At 45.5% G+C, this 13,066-nt stretch overlaps 7 protein-coding genes across 7 annotated transcripts; 3 read left to right on the top strand and 4 right to left on the bottom strand.

Moving 5' to 3' along the window:
- Positions 1-665: 665 nt before the first annotated feature.
- Positions 666-1,169, top strand: N7469_011170 (uncharacterized protein; the record flags this gene model as incomplete). The annotated part of the gene is made up of 1 exon (XM_056650075.1): positions 666-1,169. The coding sequence occupies one exon, from the start codon at positions 666-668 to the stop codon at positions 1,167-1,169; it is 504 nt and encodes a 167-aa protein (XP_056495139.1).
- Positions 1,170-1,685: 516 nt separating this feature from the next.
- On the bottom strand, positions 1,686-2,976 carry N7469_011169 (lipase family protein; the record flags this gene model as incomplete). Its single annotated transcript, XM_056650074.1, has 2 exons — positions 1,686-2,687; positions 2,752-2,976. 2 exons carry the CDS (start codon positions 2,974-2,976, stop codon positions 1,686-1,688), a joined length of 1,227 nt encoding a protein of 408 aa, XP_056495138.1.
- Positions 2,977-3,219: 243 nt separating this feature from the next.
- N7469_011168 (WD40 repeat domain-containing protein) lies at positions 3,220-4,487 on the bottom strand (the record flags this gene model as incomplete). The annotated part of the gene is made up of 5 exons (XM_056650073.1): positions 3,220-3,260; positions 3,316-3,474; positions 3,524-3,557; positions 3,613-4,199; positions 4,265-4,487. The coding sequence occupies 5 exons, from the start codon at positions 4,485-4,487 to the stop codon at positions 3,220-3,222; spliced, it is 1,044 nt and encodes a 347-aa protein (XP_056495137.1).
- Positions 4,488-4,760: 273 nt separating this feature from the next.
- Positions 4,761-5,441, top strand: N7469_011167 (U2 snRNP complex subunit MSL1; the record flags this gene model as incomplete). The annotated part of the gene is made up of 3 exons (XM_056650072.1): positions 4,761-4,825; positions 4,887-5,100; positions 5,172-5,441. 3 exons carry the CDS (start codon positions 4,761-4,763, stop codon positions 5,439-5,441), a joined length of 549 nt encoding a protein of 182 aa, XP_056495136.1.
- Positions 5,442-7,990: 2,549 nt separating this feature from the next.
- N7469_011166 (uncharacterized protein) lies at positions 7,991-9,934 on the top strand (the record flags this gene model as incomplete). Its single annotated transcript, XM_056650071.1, has 1 exon — positions 7,991-9,934. One exon carries the CDS (start codon positions 7,991-7,993, stop codon positions 9,932-9,934), a length of 1,944 nt encoding a protein of 647 aa, XP_056495135.1.
- Positions 9,935-10,814: 880 nt separating this feature from the next.
- On the bottom strand, positions 10,815-11,417 carry N7469_011165 (Hsp20/alpha crystallin family protein; the record flags this gene model as incomplete). Its single annotated transcript, XM_056650070.1, has 1 exon — positions 10,815-11,417. One exon carries the CDS (start codon positions 11,415-11,417, stop codon positions 10,815-10,817), a length of 603 nt encoding a protein of 200 aa, XP_056495134.1.
- Positions 11,418-12,431: 1,014 nt separating this feature from the next.
- On the bottom strand, positions 12,432-12,899 carry N7469_011164 (succinate dehydrogenase assembly factor 1; the record flags this gene model as incomplete). The annotated part of the gene is made up of 3 exons (XM_056650069.1): positions 12,432-12,555; positions 12,656-12,687; positions 12,819-12,899. 3 exons carry the CDS (start codon positions 12,897-12,899, stop codon positions 12,432-12,434), a joined length of 237 nt encoding a protein of 78 aa, XP_056495133.1.
- Between the last annotated feature and the right edge of the window lie 167 nt (positions 12,900-13,066).

Here is a 13,066-nt window from a genome sequence, read left to right as displayed (position 1 = left end):
TTGTCACGGGATTTTCTTGGCTCGAAGATGCAATTGGGTTGAATTATCACCTTCTACCGAACCGATGTCCATCAATCGTGCTGATCAACACTATCACTCGAACCGATTGGTATAAGTCTGTCAATTTCGAACTTAAATTTTCCCCTGCATTTATATACAGGGACTTACTAGTATTCAGGGGCCCATGACATTATCTTCCGGGGATATGAGTGGATGTTTATGCCACGCTTTGTTTAGTCTATCTGCGCTCTATTGAGCTTTCGTGATGAACCTTATAATTACGCTGATATTGATCGAATAGATTGGAGAATAGATGATGGGTGTTCTTGGCGTCTGATTTGCTTCACGGATTTTGCGTGAATACTAGACTCTTCGATACGGCGTTATTCTTTTTCGGGGCATTTCTTGAAGATCTATCATGAGATAAATCAAGATGATAATGGCGTCTTTTGGATCTTTTGCCGATGTGCCCATCGAGTCGAGCTTACCCAGTAAACCTGACTATTCAGGTGGATATAAATAAGGTAGATGAACTGCTCAGTTGCGCAAGTATAAATTCACTGGTCTGATGGTAGAAGAATCTTGAAAGCTATCCATTTGTTTTTTTGGGTCTTTTCTATTAAACATAATAACTTGCTGAGCTATTCTCCATTCGAGCATTCACAATGCGTTTCTCGTCTTTCTTGATTGCCTCTCTGGCAAGTCTTTCCCTCGCGGCTCCATCTAAGCGTCAAGACTCTGATCCACTCAATCTGGGCCCTACCATCGAAGACGTTACCAATCAAGTCACTGGTCTCGTGGGATCCATTCTCAAACGTCAAGACTCTGATCCTCTCAACCTCGGCCCTACCCTAGAGGACGTTACAAACCAGGTTAGCGGTCTTGTTGGTTCCATCCTCAAACGCCAGGAAAATGGCCGTGATATCTCGGACCCTACCATTGAGGACCTGACAAACCAGGTCAATGGTCTTGTTGGTACTCTTCTCAAGCGTGAAGACTCCGACCCGCTGAATTTGGGACCTACCCTTGAAGACGTTACAAATCAAGTTACTGGTCTCGTCGGTTCCATTCTTAAACGTCAGGATTCTGATCCGCTTAACCTTGGTCCTACTTTGGAGGATGTCACAAATCAAGTCAGCGGACTTGTAGGGGGTAAGACCTCCAGCTGAAGAGACAAGAGGAACTTGGGCCCTGGTTATGTTAATGGGGTGTCGGTATAGTGTGAGTCTTTATTTTAGGTTTTGTGCGTACCTGGAGAATCGAATAGGGCTAATTCGGTTGAATAGAATCTAGATATTGTTATGAGATATAGTTGGCCAGGAGTATACCTCATCAGTTGATGTATTTAATTGCCTGGGATAGCTGCATGTATGCTGATATTCATGGATCACCTTTTTAAGTCATATTCATATTATATCTATTACTGTCTTTAAAATATAATGTTTAAAAAATCCCTTTCTGGATCATGAGGGCCTGCTCGAAAGCCTTAGTTGTCTCTCGAAACGCAGATGGTCAACAAAGCAAACCATCTGACATGTCCCCTAAGTTAAAGCCATTCAGACTAATTATACGGTCAGTTGAGCTCATTCCTATATTCTTGTTCTTCTTCCCATCGCTGGAATCACCAGCAGGTGAGTTCTTCATTCATAAGAGCCATAAATACAAATTAGATTCTAATACTAATTCTATCCCGTTGGATCGCCCCCAGGAATGCACAGCCCTATCCTCCAGAAATAATCTCGATGCGCATAAAAGAGTTCCCAAAGCCGATACCTCGCTGGGATAAAGGACCAGTCCCAGCCTCGAGGATACAGCGGCCCAGTAGAGTCTGTCAAGGTACATTTTGATGACCTCGTATTCCCTGGGCTATCTTTTTCACCAATAACTTGTTGTTCTGTCCCCAGTGCAATTTCCATATCCGGCGTGCATGATTCGACGGGTTTATCTTCGAAGATATTTAAAGGAATATCAATGTCTTGATAGATATCAAGTAAATGATTCGGTGATTCAGACCCGGAAATACATCTCACATCCTGATCTCCAATACATAAATTGACATCCTCGACTGTGGGCGGGAGATTCGGACGTGAAATAAAGATTTCTCCTGCATGTGGCGCGTATCCCCATTCACGTAGAGGTAGTAATGGAATGGGATCATCGATATGAGTCACGCGACGGAATCGTTGCTTTTCAAGATCGTCTGAATTTCCATACTTTCCGAGTTGGAATTGCATTTCTAGAAATTTTGCAAATCCTGCATTTCCTACCATTGGTTCTCCAAATGTCGTTACTATAGGATTCCAGCCCATCATTTGCATTTCTAGTCCGGCTAATGCGGCTATTGCTCCGCCGAGAGAATGGCCGACTAGGGTTATTTCGTAATCAGGGTTTTTCTCAAGTGCGTCGGAGATATGTGGTAGTATTGATTCTCGGGTATTTTTCCATGATGACATGAATCCAGCGTGGACGGTGCAATTTTCGCATTTTTGCGGTCGTGTTTCGTGGTTGTTTTCTGTGCTGTTTCCTGGGTATGGAATGTATGATTGTGGATAAGCTGATAGATCGATGATGGTATTTGTGATCGAATAAGTTCCGCGGAAAGCAACAATAATGCGTTTAACTCCTGGGTCGTGGGAGAGAGCCACGTAACCGCATGAATCGGATAATAACACCCCTGTACTCCAGGCCTGTTGTCACCGCGTCAGTGTCACGTATATTCATGGGGGTTTCTCTGCAGCATTCGAAACTTACTGTTACCAGCTCGAGATTTGGAAATTCTTCACAGTGGCTCAGACACTGGAATGGCTTTTGTACCCCGGATGTGCCCACGCAATAGGATATATCTACTAGTCGAGATAACTCCTCTAATGAGTCAAAGAGTTCGTTTGAGACATGTTGCGTGTCATTCTGTGCTAGCGAAGTACCCCAAAGGGATATTGTAGTGTATGCGGAGACGAGCCGCCTCCAGTTCAACATTTTGGCCTAGATGGAGTGAAGAAAGAGAAGTCCCGGGCGAAGGAATTCAAGGCGTGGATGTTGAAAATCCGGGGAAGCTTAGTCATTGCGTCACGCGGGGGATACCACGGGATTTACGAAAACGGCAGTGAAAATGGCACGAGGACTATAGATTTGGACGAGAAAATAAAAGAAATGTCTGTGCATAAGTTACTTGGGATTGTTTATATTCTAAAACGCTGATTTGTGTTAACAATGTCCTAGTTAAGTAGACCAGATCACGACACGACCATCGACACCGCTCGCTATAGATTTGATTAGTACGTTTTGATTTTTCGATGGTAGGAAGAAAGATCTTACTGCTGAAAGAAGACACCTGTCCGTTAGACTCCTGGAAAGCCCGAACGGCGGTTACGGTGTTTTGATGAGTAGACTTGAGCTTAGTGTTAACCTGCGCCTGACCCTTCAGGTCCATCTGACGGAACATGTTCAGGGCAGATTCCTCGCGAGCACCGCCAGCTCCCTCGCCGTCCTTATTTTCTCAGGGATCCAGCCAGTTGCCAGCCACTTTCGTCGCCGCGGAAGCGGAATGGCTCACAGTCCTTTGCGGTGTTAGTATAAAAAATATCCGGGAAATGCGTAGAGGTTTAAACTTACGTGACCGGCGGCAATGATCTCATTCTCTCCATTCCAAATAAGACTGTTCAAAGGCAACAAGCGGGTGGAAATGTTCAGCATCGCGCGGGGAGGTTGCTCGGGGGCACTTGGGTATACGACGGTAACGCTGCTGTCGTGACCGGTGAAGGCAAGAGCATTACCACTAGGGGAGAAACTGACACCCTGAATCCAGCCAGCAGAGTCATTCAAGAATTCACCACAGATAGTGTTGAAAGGAAGACGCTCGCCCCAGGCACTGGGCTCCGGACGGGTATCAACACCCTTGATGAAGCTGGACAAGACACGGGCGTGAGAATCGGTGGAGCCCGCTGCCAGTAGCACAGAGTTCGGGTGCCATGCGAGTGTTGTGATGGTACTCCGAATGGGTTTCTTCAAGTGTTTTGAAATCCACCAATCGTTCTCCTCCTCGAAGTAGCAGACGGCAATAACGCGGGCTCCAGAGCCAACGGCGAACTTTTGCTCGGAGGGGGACCAGCGGACAAAAGTAGCGGCACGGTTAATTCGGAGAAGGACCAAGGTAGGTTTCCAGCCGGAGGGGGTCTGCTCCCAGACATAAGCATTGCGGTCTGTTTATCAATAGTAGATTTGATTAGTTCAAGTTCACTTGGAGAATTCCCTAGTATAAACGTACCCTGCGAGCAGGTAACAATGCGGCCACTATTCGGAGCAATATCAACACTCGTCACTGTCTTCTCGTGGCCCTTCAGTTCATCGCTCAGCGTGAACTTGTTGCCTGACGACTGGTACAGCTCCACATTGTTCTCCCGAGCGACAGCAAGTGTCTGTCTATCGGATGAGAACGAATGATCAGCAATTGGAGCATGAAAAAGGTGGTGAACTTGAGGAGAAGCCATAATTAATATACGACAGGAGGAGCTCTCTACCGTCGATAGAATGCGGAGGGGGAGGTTGGCGGGCAATCGACGAGGGGGAAAGCTGGCCGATGACGCCGGTCCGCTTATGTAATGTCACGTGATGCTACTCTTTTCTCGATTTCAAAAGGTCCACTTCAAACTGCCGCACGCTTGGAGCTTCGATCAATCCTCTTTTGATTGCATTTTTCTGGTCAGCGCGTTTATGTGATTGATTGATTGCCGATTTTCTGCATTTCATCCGACTCTTTCAAAATGGCTTCTAAGAGTGCGCCATCAAAAGGTGCCGACAGTAAAGCGGCAGGTCATCCGAATCAAACGTGAGCTCAGCCTCCCTTTAATCGCGATTGAATTGACGTCGAATATTAACGGATGTTTTAGTCTCTACTGCACCAATTTACCTGATAAGCTTCGCAAGCATGACCTACGGTCCTCGTTGTATACGCTATTCTCCACCTACGGGACCGTCCTTGACGTCGTGGCCATGAAGACGAACAAAATGCGCGGTCAAGCCCACATTGTATTCAAGGATGTTCAAGCTAGCACACAAGCACTACGTGCACTTCAAGGGTTCGACTTCTTTGGCAAGCAAATGGTATGTCTTTTTTAATGTGGGACTTTGCGATAAGAGACCCATTGGCTCACTAAATAACCTTTTTTTTTTAGAAAATTGTCTATGCGAAGGGCACATCAGATGTTCTCGCTAAGCTTCGAGGTACATATATTGCTCCTGCCGTCGAGCAAAACGTCGTGTCCAGCGACTTGCAAAAATCCATCTTCAGCGGTCCCCCTGGTGCTATCCCTGCTCGACCGGCCAATATCAATGGCGAATCACAAGGTGTGAAGCGCGCTCGCGAGGAGGAAAGTGACGAAGGAGAAGCCCCCATGGATGAAGACAGTGATGTGCCGATGGAGGCATCTTCCGATGAAGATTAATGGTGCCATCCCGGGCCAATTTCATTTCATGGCCTCTGGGAAAGGGAACGAAGCTTCGCGGGGATGGGAAATCGTTTTGCTCAATTTTGTCCGTGCAAATTGCCTCACGATGGTCTGGCACTATCCTGGGGCAAGACGAGCTCGTGTGGGACGTTTAAACTCACACACTGGCCTACTAGACCGAGCCAAATGAGAAGATACGTCTCTGGAGTTACCGTCCGTGCATCTGCGATTTTTCCCATGGCATCCGCTGTGTTGCACGGGTGAACAAAGAAGGCCGGAGCGCCAGATTCCGGATGATACTACGAGACATGAGCCATTTGAACATACACCAGTCGCCTTTTTTCTCTCTCTCTCTCTCTCTCTCTCTCTTTCTTGATAATTCGTTTCTTTTCTGTCTGAAGGGGATGGAACGTTATGGGGAACCTACTCCAAAACTGATCCCACCCATTACCCCCACACTCTTCAATTGCTTTCTATACGGCTCCGGGACCAGGTATTGATAGACTCCATCCAAGCCGATGGGTCCCTGGTCATCCCTGTGAAGGGTAAAGTACAAGACGGGTACCTGATATGTGGAGGAGAGCAGAATCTCATACTCTATGTGTAGTGTTGGACGGCCATCGGTCCGGACCAGAGCTTCCTGCGGTGAAGTGTTAAGCGGTGTCTCCCTTGTGGCCGGGAAAGGGACTTTTTGGGGGCCGGACTGGATCCTCATCTTCTAGTGCCGAAGCATCTTGTGCACCTTGTGCATCTTGTCGATCCTCACTTTGAATCTCGGAGTTATCGTGGATCTTCACCCGTCGCGTTATTTTGAGGCTGGTTGCATTCTAGTATATCCAATACCACATTAATCACTTGTCAAGCTTCATCCGATCTGTAGAGTCAAGCATATATAGACAAGAAAGAAAGAAAGAAGAAAAAAAAAAAGGCAATAGATAAGTACTGCTGGCAGTTATTATAATCAAAAGATGTAGAATGTACAATTCAGATATACACGTCTAGCAATACTGGGTAGGGATAGCAATACCTGTGTGACGAGTCGAATAGACGACCAGCCTCCTTCTAAGCCGGTCGTGCAGGTGCAGACTCGATCGACCAACCCTCGACATGCGCGTTCGAACTCAAGCGCGGTGAGAAAAGGAAAAGTCGTCCAGGCGCAGGACATGACCCACTCTTCTCCCTTCTGTCAGGTGTCTCTTTTTTTTCTTTCCTTTTGGGTGAGTCCTCCTTGCGAGCCTAAACGAATGCAGATGAATTGGACACTATGAAGAAAAGAAAGTCGCCTCCAGCCACGCGTACAAACGTTCTCGGAGGGTCAGAGGTAACCGCACTTGGAAAAAGGTTGGAATTAAAGTGGATCCAATAGGGAAAGATGGGACGGAAAACGAACAAAGTCGATTGTCGTGAGAAAAAGTTGGGGGAAGAAGACGTGAATAGGTCAGGTGGGCGAAGTTGCTGGTTGGTCAGGTCATATCCGGTTCCGATTGCAGGGAGAAAAGTACCGGGTACTTGTGGGGATGGTGGGTAAACCATAGTTAAATGAAGTACCCACTACTTCAGGTACCACTTCACCACCCTCCGCATGCGGCTGGACTATGCCTCATGTTTTATTTTATTTTATTTTATTTTCAATTTAATTACATTTGATATACTTTCGATTTACTTCATTTGATGATTCTGTCTGCACCAGGCACTTCCTTGTTCTGCATGCAGCAACCCCAACTTTTTTTTTCTTCTTCTCCACTACACTTTACCATATAGTATGTAGTATGTAGTATGTACAATAGGACATGTTTAGTAGTAGAAATGCCCGACTTTCCCACTTCTTTCTGTCGGCCCCCCCCTTCTTCTTCCCCTCTTCAATTTCCCTGTTTTGGGCTGTTTTTTATGTTTTGTTTTATGATTCAATCTTGTTTCATCATTTTTATTCCTTTTTATTCATTTTTTTAACCTTTTACCTCTTTTTATTTCTTTTTAGGGTGTGTTGCTTTTTTTTTGTTTGTCAATATCGGAGTATCTCGAAGTAAACCTGAGAGAGAAGAGTGCTGGACCACTTCGTTTGATCAAAGAACCTCAAAAAAACAATCTGTGAATACTTCTCTCTGTCCCTCTCTTTGACATTACCTCAAACCCTCTCCCTTTCACATTTTGACCTCCGGTCCAACCGAAGCCTGTGGTCTCCTCCAATCTGAAACAACTATACTCCTCCATCATCTCCGCACGGAGATCTTTTCAGCCGCCAATCGCACGGCCAATTCTCAATTCAGCCGGTACACGAACTTGGGGCCCGGATCGATCTCCAAGCAAATCAAGGCGTGACTTGACGTCAGTTATTATCATTCGATCTAATCCGAGGTGTACTACATTGTCACGCTATCGTTCTGGCTCAACTGGTCATACCTCCAGCTCTTCCGCCTTTGCCAATTTGTGTATATTATCTACCTGTGTGTCGCCCCATGCTGTCTATGATTTTCCTTTAAGAGTGTCTGGGAGGAAAAGAAAAACAAGTCGCTAGCTTCGCCTTCTCCCGTGGCATCTACGAAGCCATGGGCAACTCTTTCTCCAGTCCTACGAAGGATGAGACGCGCCGTGCTAATCGATTATCGAAACCATCGACGAGGCGACTTGTCGCTTTAAATACTCCCCAACTCTCTCAATCTGAGACGGAAGCCCCGGAGCTAGCTTCAGGGTTGATTGGGTGGCAGAATCCATGGGTTGGTTCTCACATCTCTAGAGATGTTAAGAAAAAATCTGCCAAGATCAGAGAGATCCCTCCCACTTTATTTGAATTAGAACCTGAATCATCAAGTGGGGGTTCAAATCGGCAATCAGTGGATGTTCAAGATGTCGAGCCACTTTCACCTCATTCTGGTTCACTCTCGGCCACATCTTCTGTCCGCAGGTACTCCAGTCAATATGGAGGCCAGTGTGCCTCGTCAGGATCATCTATGGATCAAACACCACTAAAGCGGGCGAATTCCATTCAAACCCCTCTTCAACGACATCGAAGTGCAACCTATAGGGACCAAGCCCATGAAGCAACATCATCTAATACTCATTTCATGGTTGGTGGTAACCAACGCTTTTCATTAACACGACGGCGCTCTCTTTTAACCCGACCTGGTCTTGCTACTCGGCGGACTACCACGGCGGCTCGACGGTTTCCTTCGCCAATAGGAGAGCCCGAGTGCTCCGTTGAAGATCCTGTTGATTCCAATATCTTACAATGGCCTTTGCCCCCTTTACAGAGAGCTTCACTTCCAGCAGAGTCCTGCGTAAGACCGACTAGTCCGACCGACCCTAGATATACTCAGCTCGGAGCACTGAAACTAGGCTCTTTGCGAGTTGTCAACGGATCTGCATCCCCATGTCCAAGTGAGCGAGCTCCGCTGGATCAAACCGCTCCAGTTGTTGGACCGGGCCGGATCGAAAATCCGCGCCCTAAAGAGTGCCTACTTGAGATCCCTGCCGTCCCTGATTTGAAAAAATCCGACGATGTCCCTGGAAGCCCATTCTCTTTTGAAAAATCGCCAACCATCACCGTTCGCCCTCGAGAAAAGTCTCTCTTCCTTACCGAGGCGGATGACGAGGGAATCAGCATGTGTGATGAGAGCATTACCCAATCTGAGAATAACTCGATAGATGCCACCGTTCAACGCAGCACATCTCTTTCTTTGAACAAGTCCGATAGTGGTTACAGCTCTGCAACATCCGTGCACTCTATTTATCGCAGTCGTACCCGGGCCTCATTCGATTCCCAGGCTTCCAGTTCTTGCACTGCCGATAGCGCTAAACAAATCCTGAGCGCGAATGAGAAACATCAGGACCCCAACGAAGAGAAAAGAGGAAGACATTTCAGTCTTCAGGATATTAACCCTGGAAATTTCTCCCAGCTACATCCGAAATCTAGCCGCTGGTACGATTCTAGTACTCCAAGCAGTCAATCTTCTGGGCCACGAGCACGTCGATCGACACTCTGCGCTCCTCGAAATACAGAATACCCATTCTATAACGGTTCTAGTCCATACGAGTACCCACCTTACACGTCCAGCTCTTCAGCCTCATCGACCTCGCAGGAAGAACCTCTTTCCAATCGGGGGCCTTACTATGCAGATCAGTTCTCGACGAGTACATTGAATGTTTCACAAGCGTCCAGCTCAACAGCGACATTGGAAACTTTAAATGGTTACCAAGATATTTCGAAAGCGTCTTCGAGTTCTAGGGTGCAAAACCACATATCTGTACCCCAATCCAGATCTCGAAGTAAACACGGTAATCGATCATGGCGACATAACTCGATTATTGAAATTCCACAATTACCTACAATTCTTTCTCCGGATCATCTTCAGCCAGAGAATGAGGAGAAAGAAATTCCGACCTCTGAACCTCGTGGTCGAACCCGAAATCGCAGTCAGGACTTTCGTCGGAAATTAACAAAGTCGCGTCCTCAATCTGATGTTCATATGATGACCTCCCCTTATGCACTTTAGTTATGTTATTCGCTCCTTTTGAAATGTTTCTTTTTTTCATTTTCTTTTGGTCAGGTTCATGTTTATTATTGACTGGGGTTTTTATTTTTGTTTCATTTTTTTTTGGAATACTTTACAAAAGTTTGGCGTTCACTCTTTTGGCGTTGTACGGTCATTGGAGTCTGGAAGCATCCGCGTATGGATATGGATATGGATATGGATACCCTCGTTTGAACATTTTCCTACATATTACTTCTTCTTCTTCTTCTATTGTTTTCACGGCGTTGTATACGAGCGTTGTGATTGAATTGAATCTTTTCTTTTGAAATAATGCATCTTCTGGTAAATTTATGAAACGTAGCCTTGCTGAACTAGCCGTAGTGGATCATGCCATGTAATGCAAGATGACAGAATCAGCCTTGGATCTCGGTCTGACTTTGAATCGAACCTATCTGTGCATTAACCTGCAGATGCCATGTGGCACTTTCTTTCACCGTCAGCCCGTCTCCGACCCGTCTTATGCAAGGAGAGTGTGCGTTTAGGAGGCTGGAAAGTTTGGAATTATTGGCTTGGCGTGGGTATATATCATATTATACTAATCATTGATCGTATATCATGAGGATGAGATACAGTATCAAATGTTAGAAGGTCGCTTTGATTTATGTCCCTGGGCTGGATATCTAGTAGTTCAAGTATTATAGAAGATTTGGAATGCACATGTCGAGGTATAAACTTCATAGAATCTCATTAATCAACTCTAAGCCAAGAATAAAGTAATAAAATAGTACATATTCATGCAGACATTATCCCGTGATGCGCCCAATCTCATGCAATAGTAGCAGTAGCTGAGTGGATTATCCATGCTAATGCTCATGCTCAGTCTTATGCGAAGCGAACAAGATCACAGAATACGAATCTTTTTCATCTTAGGCTGTGCCTCCTTCGGCACATACACCGAAAGAATCCCATTCTTCAAACTAGCCCGAACACCATCTTGATCCACCCGAGAAGCAAAAGTAAAAGTACGTTCAAACTCGCCAATTGACCGCTCCGAAACCCAGAAGTGGAATTTCTTCTCATTCTCTTTCTCCTGGGAGGAAGTGGCTCGAGTCTGTTTGGCTTGTACTTGAGTTTCTGAGTCCGAGTGTCGTTGTGTGGTGGAGGCGGACGATCTTGAATCGTCGTCTTCGTCGTCGTCTTCGACGGTTGCTTGGTGTTTAGGACTGGATGGGATTTCTTGAGTCTCGGGTTGGTTTTCCGGGGTTGAGTTATAGTTTCGTTCTGTGTGGCCCTTTATGAGGAGGGTTTGTGGATCACTGAATTCGATGTCGATGTTGTTTTGATTCACGCCTGGTAGTTCACCGTCTAGATAATATCCATCTGATGACTCGCGGACATCGAAGGAGGGAGTAAAGACTGATCGTGTGGGGCGTGAACGGTGGGTCTCGTAGTCGTCGAGAAGACGGAAGAGTGGAGTGAAGTCTGATTGACGGAGGAAGGCCATTGTAAGAGTTGGAGATTGATTAGAGTTGATTGGAGTGGATGTTTCTTGAGAGGAAAAAAAAAAACTTTGAAGAGCTCTGAGGATGTTTCTTTTCTGGTGAATGATGGATTCTTTCGTATCTTCTATGGCATTTATATACATTTCCCTGGGTGTGATTGTAGATGTTGCTGGTCATCTGGCAGAAACATCTAGAAGCGGCTTGTCGGTTCTACCAAATTCTCCAAACCTCGACATTCGACTAGAACTAGAATCTCAATGAATTAACAATCTTAAGTTGGAGAGATGTAATCAGTATGGAATTTACAAGATTATTCTAGTTTTTGTAAGCATTATTACTATTCACAAGTGTTGTTCAGACTGTATAACTAGTACTACTAGTTATTGTACTATGTACGAATCACTGTTCTGATTAGTCATCCGCTGTACTGCATTTCTGATCTTTATGTTTGGACTTCATTCTATATCTTTTCGAGCTGGTTTGGTGCTCGAACGATTACTTGTTATAGTCATGTTTTAGATTAGACACTTTGTGAATTTTATCGGGAGACATTGAGAGTAGCCAAGTAGTTTGGCTTCGGTATACCACTGCCTAGATCGAGGTGTAGAATTATATATTGAACACAATCCAATTCACCCATTTCACAGTTCAGAATCATAAATCAAATAAAGATATATACACCATTATCAATCATGATGATACATATTTCTCAAAGATACGCTATGGATGTCATCAAGTATTGTACATTGTCTAATCAGTGTTATTATTGTTACATGCCAATGGATTCATCGGACTCCTCCGTCTCCATCAAATATCTTCTTACGGCCGCGGACTCATCCCATCACCACACGTCTTAAAAACCGGGTAATATCGGGGACCAACAGAGCTTCAAAACATCAACGTTCTAAAAAATAACGAGTTAATCGAGGAACGGGACACGGAGACAGAGGTAAAAAAAAAAAAACAATTCACACCACGAGAACTTTCCGGAAGAGAAAGAAACTCACCACTCTTCTTCATCGGATATTGCGAATCCCCAGAGAAGAATACATCTCCAACTGGCGGTGGCCTTTGCGTAGGAGATATTCGACAGCGCCAAAATCCTTCTTATTCACCGAGCGATGTTTTTGGAATTCCGCACTGGACCGCGTTAGGTATGTACCGGGATAAACCGTGATCGATCCCTCTGCCTCACGGGAAGGGAAAGATGGGGATCAGGAATACTTGGTAGAAGACATACCGTGCATATTGTTTGAAGTTATTGCGTGAATCCTGGATGAAATAATGAGAATGGATCTTGTTTTATGTGGGGGATTCGCAGTGTTAGTGCTACAGCAGTGCTAGCAGCAGTGCCAGTGGGCATGCGGCGGCAATAAGGAATAAAGAATAAAAAAAAAACTTACAGCAGGCTTATTGCGGATCTCACGGAAACATTGTCGATATAGAGATAGAACCTCACGTTGAAGACCAGAGAGCCGGGCCATTTGCAAAAGATCGCCAAGTGATTGTGCTTGAAGGGCGAAATTCTGGGGAAGCCCGTTTTCCGCCGGGCGAGAAAGACGCGGTTCTCCGAAGTGGAGAAACTTGCTTATCTTCTTAGGGGGGGGGGTTAGGCTTTATAACTTGTGGGTTCTCCATCAATTCATTTCAT

This window comes from Penicillium citrinum (genome assembly GCF_028827155.1).
Source record: "Penicillium citrinum strain IBT 23319 chromosome Unknown utg000010l:1.0-1229701.0:1.0-1230130.0, whole genome shotgun sequence".
In the NCBI taxonomy this organism is placed as follows: domain Eukaryota; kingdom Fungi; phylum Ascomycota; class Eurotiomycetes; order Eurotiales; family Aspergillaceae; genus Penicillium; species Penicillium citrinum.
Note: the sequence above shows the minus strand (reverse complement) of the source record. Positions and strands in the feature narration are given on the sequence as shown.